The 23,443-nt window shown below is 38.3% G+C and overlaps 1 protein-coding gene across 2 annotated transcripts in view; it reads right to left on the bottom strand.

Moving 5' to 3' along the window:
* LOC126250230 (cell division cycle and apoptosis regulator protein 1-like) overlaps window positions 1-23,443 on the bottom strand; it is a 259,454-nt gene that overhangs the window by 115,812 nt on the left and 120,199 nt on the right. For both annotated transcript variants that reach the window (XM_049951541.1, XM_049951542.1), the window contains exons 9-10: window positions 22,031-22,256; window positions 11,982-12,271 (exon numbers count right to left, since the gene is read on the bottom strand). In XM_049951541.1, coding sequence (XP_049807498.1) covers window positions 11,982-12,271; window positions 22,031-22,256 — 516 coding nt within the window. The remainder of the gene's footprint in view (window positions 1-11,981; window positions 12,272-22,030; window positions 22,257-23,443) is intronic.

A 23,443-nucleotide genomic window follows, 5' to 3' on the forward strand; every position in this document is an offset into this window, starting at 1 on the left:
TCTGGCTCAGCCATGACACCCAGGCAAGGATGAGAACTGTTCAATCATGGAGACAGAGTACCTGGGTGCCACAGCAGCATATTCTGGTGCTGGTGTTTGTGCTGACACAAACCACACTGCCATTATCTGGACCAGCAGAGGCACTGGGTATTTTTCGGTGGCTGGGTGGTCATAACACAGCTATTGAAATCAATCCCAATTACACTGCACAGGAAGCTCAAAAAGTATGCGTTACAACTGATTCTCTGGCATAGTTTAAGCGTAGCCATCCATCTGTGTGGATAGGTGGTTCATTGTAATTTGCCCTTAAGACTGGTGTGCAGCAGTTGCAGTACAGATGCTAGGCAATAGGGCTGCTTTCACGTGTGTCCCTACCCTGAATGGATGTGAAACGTCACTGGTAGGGCTGGATGGGAGGTGGTGGGTAGATGTATGGTAACGTCTTGTACTGGGATTTCCATATGGATAGGAATCGTGCAACAGAGAACTGGGAGCAGGACTAGTGCAGATTGACAAAGACATTATGAAGGTGGTTGGTAAAATCATTAGTGATGGACAAGAAGGAGAAGGATAATGGAGTTGATGTTCTTCACTTTAGGACATAATGAGAGGTACTTGTAATCCTGATGGAGAAAATTCAGTTGTTTCATCTCTATGTGCTATTGCGTGGTCAATGGATGACTTCTTTATGGCCCATCAGTAGATTTATGAAAAATATTGTGTACGTTTGTTGTTTGTGTATGGGAGGAGTGTGGCGGGGGGGGGGGGGGGGGGGGCGGTTGATGACCAATTCCCTCCTTTCTTTCTCTGCTAGTGGTTTCCTCCCTTGACTTCTTGCACAGTTGCAAACCATCTTCACTATGTATTCCCGTCAGCTCCACAGTGGCACAATCCCTGCTAATTCATTTCCCTATTGCTCCTCACTTTCTCCACCTCGTGTCTCACCGATATCACCAATATATCTCTGACCTGAAAATAATACTTGTCCCAGTCAGTGACTGTATTTGTTTGAACTTTGATGTTTGTGCTTGTCAGCACTCTTAATGAGAACATTGAAAACTCAGCTAGTAATATTCATTTCCTACATGTAAGTGTGCTGCTGAATGTTGAACACCTCTTATTTGCAGCAAGTAGTGATCCAAGCACATACTGTAGATCTATCTTTACACTGTGTGCTGAATTTTCCACCAACTGATGATTTATTTAATGCTTGCCCAGTCTCTGTTTCAAATTAGACCTGTTAAACTGCTCTGGAAGCTTTCTGTTGCCAATTATTCATAGAAGAATGTAAGCAAGCAAACAACAAATCCTGTAAGCTTTTCCATGGATGTATGGTTGTGCATGATTTAGAAAGATAACAGAAAAGCATCACTTTATTTCTCTCTGATTCAACAGATTTAGAATTTCAATAGAGAGATTGCACATAGTTTTCTCTATTGAGTACCCTTTGCAAACACAAAATTTTGTACCAGAGTGATTCTGTAACATCCACATGGATTATGCATCCCTGTAAGTTCTCACTCTGATAGCAAACGGAGGCATTGTTCCTTGGTACAAAATTCCTTACACTCTGATTAAATACTCTAAGACTACAATAATTTTTAGACTGTCCACATCTTTTATATGAAGTTTACGATCTGCTTTTACCAGTCAGTTCCAATTCTGCAAATTTGTGGTAGGCTCCTTTAAGGTGAAAGAAAGAGTAACACTGTCAACTATGGTACTCAGATAGGTACTGTTTCAGTTATATGTAACAGTTTCAATAATGAATTGGGCAAATATCATGTCTTTCAAAATGGATATCAGGATTTTAAGGCTTTGAACCATTTATTACATTCAACTCACAATTACAAAAAATACATCAAATGACAGGGCAACTCAAATAGTTTTGTTTGTACAGTTGTGTGCATGCACAAACACCGATTCCTTTGTCCTCCATTAGAAAGCACTAGTAGCAAAGAGGGCAATTACTGAACAGAAAGCTTTTTCTGTTTTACAGTTTTCAAGGACTGAATCTGTTGTTACAGTGCAACGTGTGTTCCATATTTAGTTCCATTATAACCTTCCAAGTGACAATAACATCAATGGATGGTTTCATAAGACACCTGCTATCTTTGTAAAGGGAAGAGTACAGGATGCCCAGTAGTGTCCGAAGAACATGTTAAATGAGTCAGAGTGTCTTTCACACATAGCCCCAAGAAATCGGTTTGGAAGGCTAGTTGTCAATTAGCAATTCCAGTGATGTCTGTATGGAAATTTTTAAGGAGATTCTTACAATTACATACTTATTGTTTGCAGCTGTTACATTGTTACAAGTACTAAAGCCTACGGACTATTGTTTGAGTGCCAACTTTTCAAACAAAATGTCACTACATGACTATGATGAAGATTTTCCGCATTGTATCATCTTTAACGGTGAATCGACATTTCACCTAAATTGAAAACACACGATGTGTGCATCTGGGGATAAGCAAATCCCCAAGAGATGATACAGTTGCAATGAGACTCCACTAAATTTAATGTTTTCTTGCCATATCCCAGCGCAAAATTTATGAGCATTTCTTTTTCGGTGAAGCAACTGTCATTGGTGTTTCTTATCTTGATGTATTAAAACTAAGGCTCTTTCCTGAATTGGAAGAAGTCAGCTCAAGCAACTTTATTTGGCAGGAAGATGGCGTGCCGTGTCATCGTCATAAATCAGAACATGGTTGGGCAAACAATAGTGTACCTGACCACTCAATTGCCCACAAGGGGTTGGATGGCAGAACTTGTTTCACATGCCCCCCCCCCCCCCCCCCCAAGTTCATTTGATCTGACACCGAGCGATTTTTACCTATGGGGATACATAAAGGATTATGTGTATGTGCCTCTACTACTAGGTGGTCTACCCAACTTAAGAAACAGGACTTACGCAGTTATTACAACAATTACTCCTGACATACTGAACAATGTTTGGGAAGAACTTGCCTATCAACTCGTGTGAGGAATGGTGTTCATACTGAACACTTATATGAAAAGCTGTTTGAGGTGCTCTTTCATTTAAAGTATTATTTACAATTGTAAGATGAATGTAATAAATGCTACAAAGCCATAAAACCCTGATATTCATTTTGAAACACGAGATAAGTTTTCTGTTTTTGTGTTAAGATACGAGCCATACCAATTATAGAGTGTTGCTGATTTAATTTATATGCAGTGACAAGCTCTACAAGCTATTTCATGCAAAGCTGATTCATACATTGAAAGAGTAACACTATTTTCTCAACAATTTTGCAACAAAAAGTGTTACTGACACATGTTACAATCAAAATAATGTCTCGATTATGAATTCCTTTCTACAAAGAGCGCAGAGCCCAAATAGGGTATTTCAGCTCAGTGAAAGGCTTATGAGACTTGAAATTTTAGTCACCATAACAATTTTTCCTTCAAATACTAAAGCAGTAAACATAAGAAGATGCTTATAAGGATCATTTTGATGCTAACTTGTTTATGCATATCAAAAATGTCTCATCTGGTACTGATTCAATGAGGTAATTTTTACAGTTCCCACATATACTCAAGATACTCTCGACCTCATTCTTTCGGAGCGTCAATATCTTTCTCAAATTTGTTTCACTTTGTTCTTGTTGCTCTGCAAACTACCTTCCTGCATTTCACCTTCTCCACTTGTGATGCTTCCTATGAACTTCTTTCATTAAAAAAAAAAAAAAAAAAGAGGTGGTGTAAAATGCAGGAAAAAGTACATGTGGGAAATAACGTTTTAAGCCATAATCTTATATATAGGATACCCCTTTGCATTTTCGCACTTTACGTATGATATATGTACATAACAGGCATCAAAAGACTTGTCAGGGACTCGTTTATAATTTAATAAAGGTTTATTATCTAATAGAAACCGCTGATGTAACTGGAACTGCTAAACTGTCTGGAAAGAAGGAACATATGTCATAATAAATGTTTTTGAAAGCCTGCAGCTGTCATTCGTTATTTAAATACTGAAATAATGCACTAGTTACGTATCTTTTCATGTTTAGCATGACGTGTTTCGAGTATTTTTTCTCGTTGTCAAGTGTAAATATGTGCATAGATATTTTGTGTGGTGTTTGAATGTGTGTTTTTCTGCGTCTCTTGCACTGTAATTCTCGTTTTAAGTTTATCAGGTACTGTTCCTTCTAAGTTGTGTGGAAAACCAAACACATGCAAACTATCACTCATATTGTTTGTTTGTTTAACATCACAAAAAAATACATATGTAAATACTGCACTCAACAACGAGAATAAATTTTCAAAACATGTTTTGCTCAACATGAAAAAAAGTACGTAATCATGCTGTGTTTAAACTAAAAACATTTGAGCAATGCAAAGTGAATGACGGTGTCAACTAGCGCTATCATCGGCCAAACATTGAAACACGCTAAATATGGTTAGACAAAGGTGTCGCGACGATCACAACAACCATGAAACTGCATTTGCGAAGTAGACACAGTTTGGAAATAGTTGTGATTGGTCATGAATCTTTATTTGAACGAACCTAGCTACTCCCATCAGCCAAGTAGAGCTTGACAGCAGCGGGAAATACAGCATGAATTGTTCCCACTTTTATACATTTACCAGTTCAAATTCGCTGAGTAGAGTGCCCTGGTGTCAAGAAACCACATAATATTTGTAAACACTACTGTACGGTCATCTTTTCCTCCAGAAATATATTTTTGTAATGCGTAAATCACAGGAAAATTATCAGTATTTTGACGCAAAATAGCATTGTGGACATAGGAAATTTGACAGGAACGATAAAAAATGTCGTAAACTGTGGGAAAATGTTAATTCCGGGAACGTAAAAGCGGGGTTATATTGTAGTCCCACTTTCAACATGGAAAAGATCTTGTTATTGCCTTTACAGCTACTGCCATCCTCGCTTGGTCCATCAACTTTGCTCCACTGTCACAAATTTCCTTATTCCTAAGACTAAATACACTTCTTTAAATCGTCCACAAGGCAGCAAACTATCGTCACAGCTTGCAAAAAACTGAACCATATGTTCCATTAATGCCCTCATTGCCCATTTTCTACCCCTAAAATGATGAATCTTCCTCAAAGTCCCTTCTGCGATCTCTCAAAACGGTACTCCGCTACACATGCAACCCACACAACACTAATTTTCATATGAAATTACACAGTTTCAGAGCCTTTACTGGTCTCATACAGACATGATTGTATGTATATATACTGAAATGGTGTACAAAAATTTGTACCAAGTCTGGGAATCGAACCTGGGTCTCCTGCTTACAAGGCAGGTGTGTTAGCCTCCAAGCCACTTCGGCATAGCATTTCACACAACTGCACAGATTACCCTGGCACACCTCTCCCCTCAACCCAAATTTTCAGTGCCTTAAGTGGGAATTTAAAGTAGACTGGGATGTCAGTTAGAATCTGGATGGAGAAGGGAGACATGTCAGGGTAATCTGTGCAGTTTTGTGAACCGCTGTGCCAATGCACCTGTCTAGTAAGCAGGAGACCTGAGTTTGATTCCTGGCTTTGATTCAAATTTTCACTCACCACTTCAGTCTATATACATAAAAATTAAATTTCATCTTTATGTCATTGCTGTTCACAACTACTCCTGTGCATCATGTCCCTTAAAAGACCCGGTGCATGACATGTCCCAGTTATGTCACCAAACTCATTCATCCAATGCATCAACTTTGCTGAAATTAAAGCACCCCTTCTATCCTTCAAACCAAGTTTCTCTGAACTGCACTTGTGGGAACTGACCTTTTTACAAGGCATATAGTTCTGTAATCATCCTGGTCTTATTCTCTGCTGGTCTCTATTGTCTACCTTAATCTGTCTGTTGATCCCATACCCACACACCTTCCTAGTTTTGTACGTTTCCCTGCTTCCTTTTACTTTTTGTGTATTCAGTTTTCTCCTCTCACTGTCCTTCTTACAGCTCTTCTCTCTTATTCCGCACTACCTATTTTTTTTCCTCTCTCTCTCTCTCTCTCTCTCTTTGTGTGTGTGTGTATGTGTGTGTGTGTGAGAGAGAGAGAGAGAGAGAGAGAGAGAGAGAGAGAGAGAGAGTGTGTGTGTGTGCTGGAAAGAAGTAGGGGAGATTCTTTCCAAAAGCAGTCTACAAAGTTAGATACCAGAAAAAAAGAAACATGCACATATAAAATATGGTAAGTATAACAATTTCATGCAAGCCAAATAACTCCTTGAGACATAATAGTTTTACTGGTGGAATACCGTACTGTGCTCAGTGACCCCAAATTCTGATGCAGTGGTAACCAAACCAAAGTATTTATAATGCTATACCCAGTTGGATGTATATACAACACAAGAGCCATGTCCTGCATTTCCAAGTGATCCAAAATAAACTCCACAAGATTATCATGTTGTTCACGAAGAACGGATCAATGACAACCTGATGTAGCGAAAGTCCCAGGGACTATAGGATCCCTGTGGACACATTGCCACTTGTATACGATAATATTATATGCCAACACTGCATCAGATGGAGCCAGAAAGTGCTTTGTACCATTACTTTTTAGGGTAAATTTGGCTCATCATTACTTTCCCTTCCAATATTTTGGTGGAGAATCTTCCAGACTTTCTCAAGGGAAGCTGGTGATCGACTTCTGGGTGTGAAAATGTGTCTCTTCATTTTAAGAGACAAAACTTCATAACTCAAGCTCTACAGGGGATTACAAAGCCCGAATATCACAAACGAAATAGTTGGCACAACAATGTCAGTAATGGATAACACTTGTCTGTCAAATATAAAATGTAGGAAGCAGGAATACAAAATAACAATGCAGTCGTTCAGGAACCTGCAAATCCACAATGATAAGTCTTGTCGTTCACTGTTGAAAATTGTGGCAGATAGCAGAATATCAAGTGGCAAAGTCTCAGAATAGAAACTACTGTGATAGTGAAAATGTGACATGCCAGCATTTCATCTACTGTCTACATGGAAGTCCCACCTCAAAAGGCGTCACATTTTATTTTCTTACCAGTCACTAGGCAGCTTCCTCAGGCTTCTAAAATGGCTCTGATAAAATGAATAATGGTAAGGATTTAGATGTCAGAGCTGATTCATACATATTCTAATTTCTCTCTCTTCTCAGCGATCACAGGCCCTGCAGACCACGCGCTGCATTAACGATCTGCTTCCATCGCCTTCTATCTCTCGCAGCCTCTCTCCAACCTGTGGCAATTCCTAATGCTGCAATGTCCTTTTCTATGTCATCTTTCCACCTTGTACGGAGTCAGCCCAATGGTCTTGTTGCCTGGAGAGATCCTTCAAATGCTTTCTTGGTGATTCTGTTGTTTTCCATTCTAGCCACATGTCCAGCCCACTAGTCTCCTAATTTTTAATTTCTGGATGATAGTGGGTTGCTTCATTAACTGACAAATTTCATTGCTTTTTTTAATTCTCCATACACCATTCTCCAACGCAGGTCCGCTGATTTTTCTCATTACTTTTCTTTCGAAAACATTCAGTTTTCCTCTTTCATTCTTTGTAAGCATCCAGCTTTCTGAATCGTACAGTACTATGATAGTGTTGAATATCTTCATCTTTGTGGTGATTGACAAAGCTTTACTTTTGAGTGGGTTGCTTAGTGAGCACATACATCTTGACCCTGAGGCTATATCCATTGTTATGATATTTTTACTGTTGAAACATGATCCAAGGTATTTAAACTGGAGAACGTTTATGAATTTAGAATGCTGGTCAATTTCAAAGTGAGGATTTGGGATTATGACTCGACCTATTTTCATATATTCGGTTTTCTCTTGGTTAATCAAAAGCCCCATTTTACTGGCACTGTGCCTGAGAGATCTGTACATGTCTTTCAGTTCTTCTTCAGTTTCACTCAGCAACACTATATCAACTGAATAAGCCAGGAGTTATACTTCACTGTGTTCGAATCGGAGACCATTGTATAGATGTACATCACTCTCTCGAACCACTTTCTACAATGCAAGGTTGAAGAGGACACATGAAAGAGCATCTCTCTGGCCTAAGCCTGTTTTAATTGGAAAGGTGGGGGATATGGATCCTCTGAACTTCACTGCTGCCTGGGAGCCATCCATGCACAGTTGTATCATCCTAATGATTTTACTGGGTATATTAAATTCTCATAATGTGTTGTAGAGGAGACATCTGTGGATGCTGTCGTAGGCTCGCTGAAAGTCAATGAAGAGGCAGTGGATGTTTTTGTTAAATTCCCAGTATTTCTCAAAGATCTGTCGTATAGTAAACAAATTATCAGTTGTGGAACGGTTTGTTCGAAATCCATGAATAATGTTTTCTGCGTAAGGTTTAAGTTTTTCCGAATGATCATTGAGAGGATTTTGTATGTTATGTTCAGCAAACTGATTCCTCTGTAATTTCCACATTCCATTCTTTTTCCTTTCTTGTGTATTGGACAAATTATTGCCGTTTTCCAATCTTCCGGCAGTGTTTCAGTTTTCCAGATCATAGTGATAAGGTTATAAATTTCTTTGTGTAGTTTGCTTCCGACCTCTTTTAACATCTCTGCTGATATCTGGTCCTTGCCTGCTGTCTTGTTGTTTTTGAGCTTTTGAATGGTGTGGATCACTTCCTGTTCTGTCATTCTACATTCACCATTATTAATGCTGTCACTCTCAGACATTGTGTAATTGAAGATTATGTGTGGATCGGTGCAATTTAACATTTCTGAGAAATACTCTTTCCATCTTTCTAGGATATCTTCCAGCTGTGTTAGCATATTTTGCTTTTTATTCTAATTTCCTAAGTTAAAAACAGAACTTAAATAAATAATTTATAAAAATCTGTCTGTGAAAGAATTGTCAGTTGCAGAACTTTGTGACTTGTTTTGTGGTGGAGTCTTTATGGACACAGTCTGATTTTTACTGGATTACATCATCAGCATACTTCCAAGCAAATGGGAAAGGATGAGCTGCTATGACAAAATGCAAGTTGTACATCTCTTAGGTGATGGAATCTAATTTTCTACAAGTGTATAAATTTTTTTTCCTTTTACACTAGTGCTGCAGTTATTTTACTGCAATCTTGTTGGGAGTGGCAAGCAGGCTTTATGAAATGTACCACTTTTGGAAATTCAGATATAATTTCAAGCCTATGACATCTTTGGAACGTTGATTCTGCAGTCAAGTTCTAAACTTGTCAACCTCCAGCCACATGAAACCACCTGCTCACCAAAAAGTGTACTATGTGTCCTTGAAGGCTTACACTTCATTGCCTGGCATTTTGTCATGTATAATCAATTTGAAAGATGCAACATTTGACTCTTAAGCAGTGTGGGTATTCAGTTTCTCAGGCAGCTCTATGTTTATTTGTACTCGACATGAACATTCTCTCCTTGATACATAAGTTTTATCTGTTACTGTGCTGCTATAACAACTATGACATCTAGATGACACACACGAGCCTTGCACCCCCCCCCCCCCCAAAGTATAGCTCAAATTACAATAGGAATTAGTCACCAATTTTCTTTGGTAGTGTTTGGTAAGGAAGAGGAAGTTATGATGTCCAGATGCATGCCAGAAAAACAATGGAATATTCTATCTGCCAGGAAAATTTCAAAAATACTGTTTGTGATGTGAAAATATATGCATTTACTCACCTCACCTATGTATTATTTTACAACGGAGATGTAATGAATGTAAGATAAAAATCACCCACAATTTCTATTATTTTATCATTTTCATCTACACAATAATACTTTGGACTGTTAATAAAAAGTTATCAAAATTTGTATCATATAGTACACAAATGGGCGAAGGTATAGTGAAACATTAAGTTTGTTTTACCACAGTTTTCAATAGCTAATATGCCAAGTAGCTTCTTATCATTGTTGATGGTCACTACTCTATCATCACATACACACTGATGAGCCAATACATTATAACCACCTGCTTAATAGCTTGTTTGTGCACGTTTGGAATGAAATACATACTGATTCTGCATATTAGGGATCTGACAATTTGTTGGTAGGTTTGTGGAGGTATGTGGCTTTAGATGTTTACACACAGGTCGTGTAATTCATATAAATAATAAAGGGCCACTGATTTGCATACCCAGTGATGGTGCCCAATAGCAACCCCGATGGGTTCCATACGATTTACATCAGGTGAATTCGGTCACCGAGACATGACCAGAAACCTAGGGTAGCAAAAGTGTGATTCACACAAAAAGCCATCCCATTTCCACAGATCGATGATCAATTCCCGATGTTCTATGTCTGCTGCAATCACAACTGATGATGTTGCTGGGTCAACATGTGAACACATAGGGGTGGTTCGCTGCAGAGCTCCAGGTTCAACAATGTGCGATGAACGGTGTGCTACGAAACACTTGTGCGTGCACCAGCATTGAGTTCTTTCAGTAGAGATGCCACAGGTCATCATCCATCCTACTTTACAGAGCAAACATGCCTCCAAACCCCACATTCTGTGAAGAGTCGTGGATGCCCACCCATTTAGCACCTAGTGGTAGTTTCCTGCCTCTTTCCATAGACGCTCATGACAGTAGCACACGCAACATTCGACCAGTTTCACCATTTTTGAGATACTCATTTACAGGCTCTATGTGATAATAATCTGATCTTTGTCAAAGTCATTTAACTAAATAGATTTCCCGATTTGCAGCCCATATTCTCACTGAGGTGATCCCCTGCTTGAATCTGCTCCACTTACATACTTTTGTTTACCGCGTAATGCGCCCGCAATGCCACTGGGTGGCATCCAAGGTTGTGGTGGGTAGTGGCCATAATGTTTTGTTTTGGCTTATCAGTGTACATGAGGCTGAAATTTCTCAATGATTAACATGAAGAGCATTTCATGTCACTTAAACATGCATCAATGTATGACAGGTTAATGAAGTGTTTATTAAAGATGATTCAGACAAGGAACAAGCATAAGATGCTATTAAAATAACTACACATTAAATGATGATGAGAAAATGTAGATGCTTCAAGTTGCTACTGTTCCGAATGACCATGTGGGGGAGCAGACATAACATACATAACATTAAAAGACTGTCATGTGAATGGAGACAGTTTGGAATTTCAGTATGAAGATCTCATCTTCATCCTACTCAAACAAAGCCTTCAAATGTCAAGAATAACAGCAAACCCTCAAATACTGATGACAGGTTCTGGGTAACATCTTTGTTATATCACGCTGGCTCTAAGGTGACAAGGGAAGGCAAGTCAACAGAAAAGGGGACCACTGGAGTCTTCAGCTTATGACCACATACGACTTTTTATCAAGCAGTTTTTACCATTACAAAGACTTACATAGCAGATTCTACCCAAGGCAGAAACAAATTGGCACTAGAAAAACTATTTTTATGCGTGCTTACATTCAGCATTCTGTTTTGGAAATATCTGGAGAGTGTACAAGTCATTATTTCAAGCTGTCTTTATCACTCTTATCCATGGTAATAAACAAATAATGTGTAAGATGTAGAAGTGCTTGTTTCAATACCTCACTTTTAATAATTAACATTGTTTTTTAATAGTCAGTGGAGGGCTAAGAGATAAACAAAAATAAGAAACGACTGAATATAATAGTGTATTTGTCAGGCTTGCTCCAGTCGTATAAGCCTGCAATGTGTGTGTGTGTGTGGTTTTTGGGAGGGGGGGGGGGGTGCAGTCCTCGCTTTAAAAGGTTCTTGTATCTTACCCTCCAATCTGCAGCTGTTTTCCTCTATTCAGATGCAAGACTGAAAAACTACAAAGCAATCTCATGGCACATACCTTTCCTCTCTGTTGTACATCTCTTGCAGTCTGTTGCACTGAGAATAAATCAAGTAATTTCTTTCTTTTTTTACTTTTCTTACCCTTGTGAGCAATGGTAGCAATAATAAATTAAATTGCAGGAGTTACAAAAAGTACCACATCTTACTAGATGTGTGTCCTATCACAGTTCAGTGCCCAAAACAAAAAGAATGAAATGGTAGAACTTACCACTGAGTGCAACTGCTGAGATTGACGCCAGTAAGAGCCTGACACGTACGGATGGCTGTACGAATGAGAACTGCAGGGTCCTTGTCAGGATTGGGACCATCGAGTGATGGGCTCCATGGACCACCTACTGCCATAGTTTCATTCTTCCCACGAAGTCCAACAAGGAAATTGATGAGCCGTGTTGGGTGTACAAAATCACGCCCATCATCTGAGTCCTTGTCTTTTTCTTCTGCAAGTTGACAGCATTTGCGGTACACCTCTTCCATCAATGGCATACTCATTAACATCACCTGCACAATATAATGTTTATTAATTTTAGGCATGAAGTGGGTCGTTGGAGAGGTTTTATTAGATGAGACTAGAATTATGTAGAAACATCTGGGGAAGTCTCGACATATGATGGATTTGAAAAGAAGAGAAAAATACGAAGAGAAAAAAGTCATAATGATTATCATTATTTTGCTATCCACTTTTACAATGATTTCCTTCAATCCTTTATGTTACTTTCTCTTTTCTGTTCCTTCCTATTTAGTTTTTGTAACTGCTATTTCCCCGCCCATCTGTATCCCCTTTTATCAGTATATTCTTCCCTTTCACTGTACACCACCCAACTGCAACATCTTTCCCTCATTTGGTTTCTTTGTCCCTTTCTGTTACAGCTCCCATATTCTGGTTGGTTGCTTGCTTGGTTAGTCTTTCTTGATTTTACTCTGGTTGTCTAAAAATAATGAATAGCACCTCTTTAGTTTCCAGTAGGATATATGATAACACACCACCTACCAATTATTTTATTAGTCAAGAGATAGAAGGAAGCTCACAAGCAGCTGGCTATCCTCATGTTTTGTTTGCTGTTTACATCTGTAATTTCCAGTATTGTAATATTTATTATTAATTATGGTGATGCAGAATTCATCTGGTCACGATTCTAAGCATAACAGACGTTATCCACTATTGGTTCTTCTTCCTGACATTTCACCCATGATGTTTCAAGCCAAGTACGCTAGCAAGACACTGAAAACAAGAAATGCTACCAAACAATGGCAAATATACCTGAGAATAATCCACCATGGCAATTCCACAACAAAAAAGGGAGAGGTGGCCGTGAAAGCCTAACTAATTACATTAAGTATAGTAAAGTTAAGTGAGCACAGTAAATCATTGTTAAATCCCTATAGCTTCTGCTTTCTCACAAATATAATATTGCCTGTAAGCTATGGTACAAATTCAAGTATATAGACAGCATCAAGACCACTTTTCTTTAGTTTTCATGTTCACTGGAGGCACACAACAGAAAATTCTTTCCGTTTGCAGATAACTAGGCCACAGAATAGTATTTCATTATTGTAAAACATATAAGTTGTTCATTTTCTGCTCAACAGGTCAACTGTCAAGACTTGCGTATGATAAAATACTTTAAAAAGGAATACTGTAAGTGCAATACACAAGATGACTTTTCTTGATGGGTAATCTGGAAGGACTGATTCTATAAAGCAACACTAGTAGTTGACACTAGATATAAACTAACATGACATACATTATTGCACACGAACAGATGGAAGGATCTACTATTGTTTGATTACAACAACCACTACTATTAAATATCTGAAGGTATGTGTACAGCCTGAATTATAGGAGGACAACAAAGAGAAGACTGATGCCAATCTGAAAGGGACTAAAAGAATGTTAAGGATACGTAATTTACTCGCACAGGTAGTAACTTACAAAACCATATTCTGACATTCTCTACTCCTGGGCTCCTCCCTGGTTGACTTACCAGAGAAAAGAAAGGCAGCATATTTTGAAACAGGTTCATTTAGTAAGCATAATAGCATCACATGGGTGAGCAAGCAACTCCAGCAGCAGATGATACAAGACAGTTGTTGCATATCACAGAGACACCTACTGATACAAATTTTGAAAGTATGTTTTTCAAAAGGAGTCAAACCAACATATTATTTACTCCAAAGCTTGCAAAATGAACATGGCACTAATATGACAGAAATCTGAACTCATGCAGGAGCTTAACAAACATGGTCTCCCCAGAAATCATCCACAACTGGAACATCAGAGGGAGGAAATTACAGCAGTACACAAAGTACCTGCCTTCATGCTTCATTAGACGGCTTGTCGAGTATAGATATAGATTGTGAACAAACAGGCCAAGAAAACAGTAAAGATAAGATGAGAGGGTTTTGACCTTTGGAGGAAATTTGTGGCACTGACATCCGTGTAAATAGTTGAACTCACAGTCTTGCTTGCAGTTTAATTTATTTGACAGATAACCACTTTTGGCTTGAATTTTAAGCATCATGTAAATTGTTAATTAGTTCAGTTAACAGCATTACCTTATCTACATCATTGTTTTTATAAGATGTATTGATGGCTACTAGATGAAACTGGTTATCTTTTCAAATAAATTAAATGAGACCAAAACTGTGAAGTTTTACATTTAAAATGGTGAAGATTCTGGATACAATAGAGGACACCTTAATTATGCAGTGTTAAGCTCTGCTGCTACAACAAAGTTACTAAACATACTTTTCTGAAATTCCTTCACCAGTTTAATACATCACAGCTGCAAAGTACTAACGTGAATTCTTTACAGACGAATGGAAAAACTGATAGAAGCCGACCTCGGGGAAGATCAGTTTGGATTCCGTAGAAATGTTGGAACACGTGAGGCAATACTGACCCTACGACGTATCTTAGAAGAAAGATTAAAGAAAGGCAAACCTACATTTCTAGCATTTGTAGACTTAGAGAAAGCTTCCCCCAAGAACCATGGATCTTGCCGTTGGTGGGGAGGCTTGCGTGCCTCAGCGATACAAATGGCCGTACCGTAGGTGCAACCAAAACAGAGGGGTATCTGTTGAGAGGCCAGACAAACGTGTGGTTCCTGAAGAGGGGCAGCAGCCTTTTCAGTAGTTGCAGGGGCAACAGTCTGGATGATTGACTGATCTGGCCTTGTAACACTAACCAAAACGGCCTTGCTGTGCTGGTACTGCGAACGGCTGAAATCAAGGGGAAACTACAGCCGTAATTTTTCCCGAGGGCATGCAGCTTTACTGTATGGTTAAATGATGATGGCATCCTCTAAGGTAAAATATTCCGGAGGTAAAATAGTCCCCCATTCGGATCTCCAGGCGGGGACTACTCAGGAGGACGTTATCAGGAGAAAGAAAACTGGCATTCTATGGATCGGAGCATGGAATGTCAGATCCCTTAATCGAGCAGGTAGGTTAGAAAATTTAAAAAGGGAAATGGATAGGTTAAAGTTAGATATAGTTGGAATTAGTGAAGTTCGCTGGCAGGAGGAACAAGACTTTTGGTCAGGCGAATACAGGGTTATAAATACAAAATCAAATAGGGGTAATGCAGGAGTAGGTTTAATAATGAACAAAAAAATTGGAGTGCAGGTAAGCTACTACAAACAGCATAGTGAACACATTATTGTGGCCAAGATAGACACGAAGCCCATGCCTACTACAGTAGTACAAGTTTATATGCCCACTAGCTCTGCAGATGACGAAGAAATTGAAGAAATGTATGATGAAATAAAAGAAATTATTCAGATAGTGAAGGGAGATGAAAATTTAATAGTCATGGGTGACTGGAATTCGGTAGTAGGAAAAGGGAGAGAAGGAAACGTAGTAGGTGAATATGGATTGGGGGTAAGAAATGAAAGAGGAAGCCGCCTGGTAGAACTTTGCACAGAGCACAACTTAATCATAGCTAACACTTGGTTCAAGAATCATAGAAGAAGGTTGCATACATGGAAGAAACCTGGAGATAATGACAGGTTTCAGATAGATTATATAATGGTGAGACAGAGATTTAGGAACCAGGTTTTAAATTGTAAGACATTTCCAGGGGCAGATGTGGACTCTGACCACAATCTATTGGTTATGACCTGTAGATTAAAACTGAAGAAACTGCAAAAAGGTGGGAATTTAAGGGGATGGGACCTGGATAAACTGACTAAACCAGAGGTTGTACAGAGTTTCAGGAAGAGCATAAGGGAACAACTGACAGGAATGGCAGAAAGAAATACAGTAGAAGAAGAATGGGTAGCTTTGAGAGATGAAGCAGTGAAGGCAGCAGAGGATCAAGTAGGTAAAAAGGCAAGGGCTAGTAGAACTCCTTGGGTAACAGAAGAAATATTGAATTTAATTGATGAAAGAAGAAAATATAAAAATGCAGTAAATGAAGCAGGCAAAAAGGAATACAAACGTCTCAAAAATGAGATCGACAGGAAGTGCAAAATGGTTAAGCAGGGATGGCTAGAGGACAAATGTAAGGATGTAGAGGCTTATCTCACCAGGGGTAAGATAGATACCGCCTAAAGGAAAATTAAGGAGACCTTTGGAGAAAAGAGAACCACTTGTATGAATATCAAGAGCTCAGATGGAAACAGTTCTAAGCAAAGAAGGGAAAGCAGAAAGGTGGAAGGACTATATAGAGGGTCTATACAAGGGTGATGTACTTGAGGACAATATTATGGAAATGGAAGAGGATGTAGATGAAGATGAAATGGGAGATACGATACTGCGTCAAGAGTTTGACAGAGTACTGAAAGACCTGAGTCAAAACAAGGCCCCAGGAGTAGACAACATTCCATTAGAACTACTGACGGCCTTGGGAGACCCAGTCCTGACAAAACTCTACCATCTGGTGAGCAAGATGTATGAGACAGGCGAATTACTCGCAGGCTTCAAGAAGAATATAATAATTCCAATCCCAAAGAAAGCAGGTGCTGACAGATGTGAAAATTACCGAACTATCAGTTTAATAAGTCACGGGTGCAAAATACTAACGCGAATTCTTTACAGACGAATGGAAAAACTGGTAGAAACTGACCTCGGGGAAGATCAGTTTGGATTCCATAGAAATATTGGAATACGTGAGGCAATACTGACCCTACGACTTATCTTATAAGTTAGATTAAGGAAAGGCAAACCTACATTTCTAGCATTTGTAGACTTAGAGAAAGCTTTTGACAATGTTGACTGGAATACTCTCTTTCAAATTCTGAAGGTGGCAGGGGTAAAATACAGGGAGCGAAAGGCTATTTACAATTTGTACAGAAACCAGATGGCAGTTATAAGAGTCGAGGGGCATGAAAGGGAAGCAGTGGTTGGGAAAGGAGTGAGACAGGGTTGTAGCCTCTCCCCGATGTTATTCAATCTGTATATTGAGCAAGCAGTAAAGGAAACAAAAGAAAAATTTGGAGTAGGTATTAAAATTCATAGAGAAGAAATAAAAACTTTGAGGTTCGCCGATGACATTGTAATTCTGTCAGACAGAGCAAAGGACTTGGAAGAGCAGTTGAACGGAATGGACAGTGTCTTGAAAGGAGGATATAAGATGAACATCAACAAAAGCAAAATGAGGATAATGGAATGTAGTCGAATTAAGTCGGGTGATGCTGAGGGAATTAGATTAGGAAATGGGGTGCTTAAAGTAGTAAAGGAGTTTTGCTATTTAGGGAGCAAAATAACTGATGATGGTCGAAGTAGAGAGGATATAAAATGTAGACGCAATGGCAAGGAAAGCGTTTCTGAAGAAGAGAAATTTGTTAACATCGAGTATAGATTTAAGTGTCAGGAAGTCGTTTCTGAAAGTACGAGTATTTGTATGGAGCGTAGCCATGTATGGAAGTGAAACATGGACGATAAATAGTTAAGACAAGAAGAGAATAGAAGCTTTTGAAATGTGGTGCTACAGAAGAATGCTGAAGATTAGATGGGTAGATCACGTAACTAATGAGGAGCTATTGAATAGAATTGGGGAGAAGAGGAGTTTGTGGCACAACTTGACTAGAAGAAGGGATCGGTTGGTAGGACATGTTCTGAGGCATCAAGGGATCACCAATTTAGTATTGGAGGGCAGCGTGGAGGGTAAAAATCGTAGAGGGAGACCAAGAGATGAATACACTAAGCAGATTCAGAAGGATGTAGGCTGTAGTAGGTACTGGGAGATGAAGAAGCTTGCACAGGATAGAGTAGCATGGAGAGCTGCATTAAACCAGTCTCAGGACGGAAGACCACAACAACAGAAGTAGATTCGCCTGAAATAGCAAAGCAACTCATATCACTTAATAAAAGCAATTCTTCCTGTCCAGACTGTATACCAAATAGATTCCTTCCAGTGTATGCTGGTATCACAGGCTCCGTACTTAACAATATATACAACTGCTTGCTTGGTTAAAGATCCTTATGCACACACTGAAAAGTTACACATGTCACATCAGCAATCAAGAAAGGAAAGAAGGGTAATCTGCTAAATTACAGACCCATATCACTGATGTCAATTTGCAGTACAATTTGGAATATATACTGTGTGAGAACATAATGGATCAACTCAAAGGTGATGATCTACTTACACACTGTCGGCACGGCTTCAGAAAATATCTTTTTTGTGCAACATAACTAGCTTTTTATTCAAACCAAGTAATGAATTTAGGAGAAATCTGAGCAAACCTCTTAGATTGTTTGCAGATGATGATGTTTTTCCGTTTAGTACAGTCATCAGAAGATCAAATCCAATTGCAAAATTATTTTGTCAGGATATCTGTGTGGTGTGAAAAGTGGCAAGTGATTCTAAATAATGAAAAGTGTAAGTCCATTCACACACATATTAAAAAGAATTCATTAAATTTCAGTTACACGATACATCACACAAATATAAAGACTGTCAATTCAACTAAATAACAATTACGAATAACTTAAACTGGAAAAATTGTGCTGATAATGTTGTGGGGAAGGTGAACTAAAGATTTCGTTTTATTGGCAGAACACTTAGAAGATGCAAAAAAATTCCACTTAAGAGACTGCCTACATGACACTTGTCTGCCCTCCGCTAGAGTACTGCTGTGCAGTATGGGATCCCTACCAGATAGGATTGTCGGAGGACATCAAAGAAGTTCAAAGAAGGGAAGCTCATTTTGATTATCATGAAGTAGGGAAGAGATTGCCATGGATTATACACAAGTTAGGTGGCAATCTTTAAAACAAAGGCTTATTCACTGTAGAAAGATCTTTCCATGTAATTTCAGTTTCCAACTTTCTCCTCTGAATGCAGATATATTTTGTGATAATCATCTACACAGGGGAGAAAATGATCATCATAATGAAACAAGAGAAATTAGAACTCACACAGAATGTTTTAAATGTTTTTTTTTTTTTTATGTGCATTGTTTGAGAGTAGAACAGTCAAGAAATACTGTAAAAGTTTTGATGAACCCTCTGCCAGGCACATTATTAATCAGCTGCTTTAGAAAACATGCTGCTGAATTGGGGTGTAGAAAAATATCCGCTACCAGTCACAATAAAAGGTTATTTATTTGTCACACGACCGGTTTCCTGCTTGCGCCCATCTTCAGGTGTTTATACATTCATATAGCTTGGTAAAACTGAAATATGGACGTGAAAACGACCATAAGTATGTAACTAAGTGGCAAAACTATCACCACAGCATAACTGTAACAATGGTGCTTCATCTTTATTGATCTCCAAAAGTACAAACATGTACATGAATGTATAAACACCTGAAGATAGGCGCAAGCCCGAAACCGGTCGTGTGACAAATAAATAACCTTTTATTGTGACTGGTAGCGGATAATTTTCTACAGCCCATAAAGGAACAGTCACGGAGTTCGACAGCATCCACTATGGATAAAATTCATTATATGCTGCTGAATGTAAAATCTGAAGCCCATATGAGGTGGCCAATTACATTAACACAAAATTTCCACATGAGGGAGCAAAATGGTGTAATAAAGTGAACATGTTCCTGTTATTTCCTTGGCTTCATTAACTTTAAACTACTCTTTACACAACTGATCAAAATTCTTCTGAACTCTTTTTCCATTACGAAGTGAATGTGAAAGACAATTTTTGTAGTGACTATTTTCTTACTAGATAGTCTAAATTCCACCCTTGAAGACACTACAGTGAACTAAAAGCTTATGAAAACAAATTCCTTAGCGTTGTTCTACAAAATAAGATGAGAGAGAAGTTCAGGAATCTGCACATAAGGAAATACATAAAATTCAGGAATCTGCACATAAGGAAACACATGCAAGTGGAAATGATCATGGAGGGAAGGCTGAGTACAGTGAGATGGGGATGGGTTTAATCATATGCAATGACTGTAGCCTAACCAAATTCCCTGTCAGTACTTGGAAAGGAACATGGCAGGATGAAGGCCAGTTGGATATCCTACCAAGAGACAGCTGGACCAAATTAAAGAAGACCTCAAGAGAAAATGAGAGATATGGGATGATGTGATGTGGGAGTACATCTACTATGACAAAGATATAGAGGTAGAAGCAATAAATAAACAGTACATCAATTTCCAAGTGTCAGTATTAAATGTATGATATATTACTTTGAGAAAACAGCATCACTAAACAAAACCCCAGTGTACTTTCTTCATGTAATCTGAAGGCATATAAATTATTTAGACAAGTTTCCTGATGGCTTCCAAATGTACTTACACTCACAGACCCTGACTTATGATTCAATTCTGCTTGTAATGCCAGTAACAAATGAACAACTGTTGTCACTTACTGAATAACTTGGTACATCTCAAAAAGTTACATTAGAATCCAATATAGAGCAACTGACAATTTAATTTTTTTACGAATGTATGGTATTATAGTTTGAATTACAAAGATAATTTGGCTGTGTGTATTTATGTACAGAATATGTGTTTCAACAAGAATCTAATGTTAATCATATTAATTTTATGATTTTCCAAAAAACTTAATTATTTTCATATAAGGAATTTAACCAGAAATGCTATCTGATGCAATAACATTTGAAGACCGTGACATTCAGATTGTTAGTTAAAAACTCTCAAATTAATTTAGGGAAAAATCTTGTTGAAATGTGACACTTTTGTTAATGCTAAAACTGTCTTTGATGCATGCTTTATCTTTGTTGGTCTTGTTTTGCTTGCAGTTAGCAGGAAGTTGCCCTAAGAGTTGTCTGTATTACGTTTTTGCTGAGGATATTTACTTGCAATATCATACTTGGAACAGGGAAGTTAAAGTACTGTGCTTCAATTTAAGCGCCTGCATCTTTTGATTAATAGTTGTACTGAGGACAAAACGAGCCCAAAAATATTTTGCTCAACGTAAGTCATACTCTGACACTGTGCTAAGAGGAAGAAGAAACCATAATAGATGTCATCATACATGACAAATAATATAATTACTAAAATACTCATGTTCAAAATTAGTGAATTTCTACCCACATTCTCTTTGCTTCAGCTTTTAAACTCTACGAGCTTTTTTTGTCAACAAAGGAAATAAATTCCACACGAGTCTGTAATCATGTTTGTAAACTTTCTTCAAATATCTGTGTATACCTTATCTTTAACTTATTTATTTTCAATTCTTACCAAGGTTCAGCATACAAATATCATCAGATACTGTTCACTCAAGTCTTTGCTTTAAAGTACAAAACATATAGCAGCTGTTATATCTGTTACATCAAGAGTAAAAAACAAATCATTACTTTCATAGTAAAGGTAACACAGATGACACAGAATGCACAATCCATCTTTGATTGATGAGGCCACATACCCATGGTCATGACTCTTTATGTTGTGCTACAGTTGAAGTAAAATTTATTAATAGCATCTGATTATGGCGGCATGATGAAACAAGCTATGCAGTTTGAATTAGGTGAGTTAAGGGTGTGATTTAGATGATAGCTGAAATAAAGAATATGAAGCCTTTAGCTTCTCATTCCAATGAAATATTTTTACAAATTGGTTTCATTTCTTATCTTGTATATTGTGATTGCCCACTACTATAGAGAACAATGACATACATGCACTTAAAAATTTGTAATTTTTACTCTGGTTCTTGAGTTTCTCTAAATAATGGCACTGCAGATGTGAGATATTTTATTCTACGTCCATAATTTTTTTTCTAACTTACTATCTTATAAATGAAATACAAGCAGGGAATGGATTTTTAGGGACTTCCTTATTTTAATGGAACAGAAATCATAAACAGCCACTGTAACTGTGACACTTACCTTTGCTGAGAACAAGTAGTCAGCATCTGGTGGTTCCAGTACAGCCTTATTGTCAAGGACAGCATCCACTTCCTTATGCATGACATGAAAGGAGCATGGTCGATCTAAAGTGAATGGGGTATTTGGTGGGAAAGCATCAACCCATCGAAAGTTCGCAGAGAAGAAATCAGATGGTACATACATGTTTGAATATCTGCGGCGAAGTTCCAACACATCTGCTTCAGGACTGCAAGGAAGAAATAATATTTGAACTATTAGTAAACCTTGCATTGAGAAATTCTGAAAGGTATCTTTATTATCATAAAAAGTAACATTGTGTACCTATATTGCTGATATAGCATGAGCATATCACTATTTATTTAGTCATTAACGTGGATTACAGTATGACAGAAGACTTTCTAGTTGATGCCACTTGGACAGCTAGCATATCGATCGTCTTGACTGTAATTTTTTTGAATAAGTGATTGATCAGTTCATGAATAGTGTAGTGTCATTTTGTGTTGTTGTTGTTGCTGCTGCTGCTGATGATGATGATCATGATAGACGGGAGAGGTGCCAGCACACAGCTTACTGATCTCAAATAGCACAAACAGAGCCTTTAGACTTGATGTTCCCATCCAATGGATAGATTACCATCAAGAATATCCCATGCCCACCCCGTGACACACTGGGAGAGGTTTGGAATTCAACTCAAGACACTGGCATTTGGTGAATAGCAATTTTACAGCCGCATCTCTTCTTCCATTGGGGATTGGATGTTTGTGTTGTCCTCAATCACTTCATCATCATTCATGAAAATGGCAAGACTGGACTGTGTGAAGACTGGGAATTTGTACAGGTGCTGATAACCACGCAGTTGAGTGCCCCACAAACCAAATATAATCATCTTCTTCTTCCATTGCCAGCTAAAGAATGGTGATGTGAATTTTTTTTTCTCCATCAGGATTCAAACTGGCTTGTGCCGAGTCCAGGTGTAACACGCACACACACATAACTTAGCAGCCTCAGTTACAGTGATTGTTTATCTCTATGCACGACCTCACAAACAACCATCTCCGGAAAGTTTTTCTGGACTATGTACATACATGAGAAAACACATCCAGTTATTTCAGAGCACCTGTGAAACATGGCAATAAGGCTGTGGGTATCATTGTCAGTGAGAGGTTAGTATATCTGCGACTTTAGCAGACATCACAATGTGTAAGCAATTTGAGACAGTACACTTGTATGTATACACAAATTCAGATACAACTGGCCATGGTTTGGATTACTACACAGCAATCACAGCAGTCCCAAAGACAGAGCTCATGCCATACTGTATAATTGTATGCTTTCTTGGTGCAAAAAATTAGCATTAAAAGTAATACTAAGCCGAGTTGCTGTTTGACACTTTCCATTAATGTGCTTTAAATA

This window comes from Schistocerca nitens, chromosome 1 (assembly GCF_023898315.1).
Source record: "Schistocerca nitens isolate TAMUIC-IGC-003100 chromosome 1, iqSchNite1.1, whole genome shotgun sequence".
NCBI lineage: Eukaryota > Metazoa > Arthropoda > Insecta > Orthoptera > Acrididae > Schistocerca > Schistocerca nitens.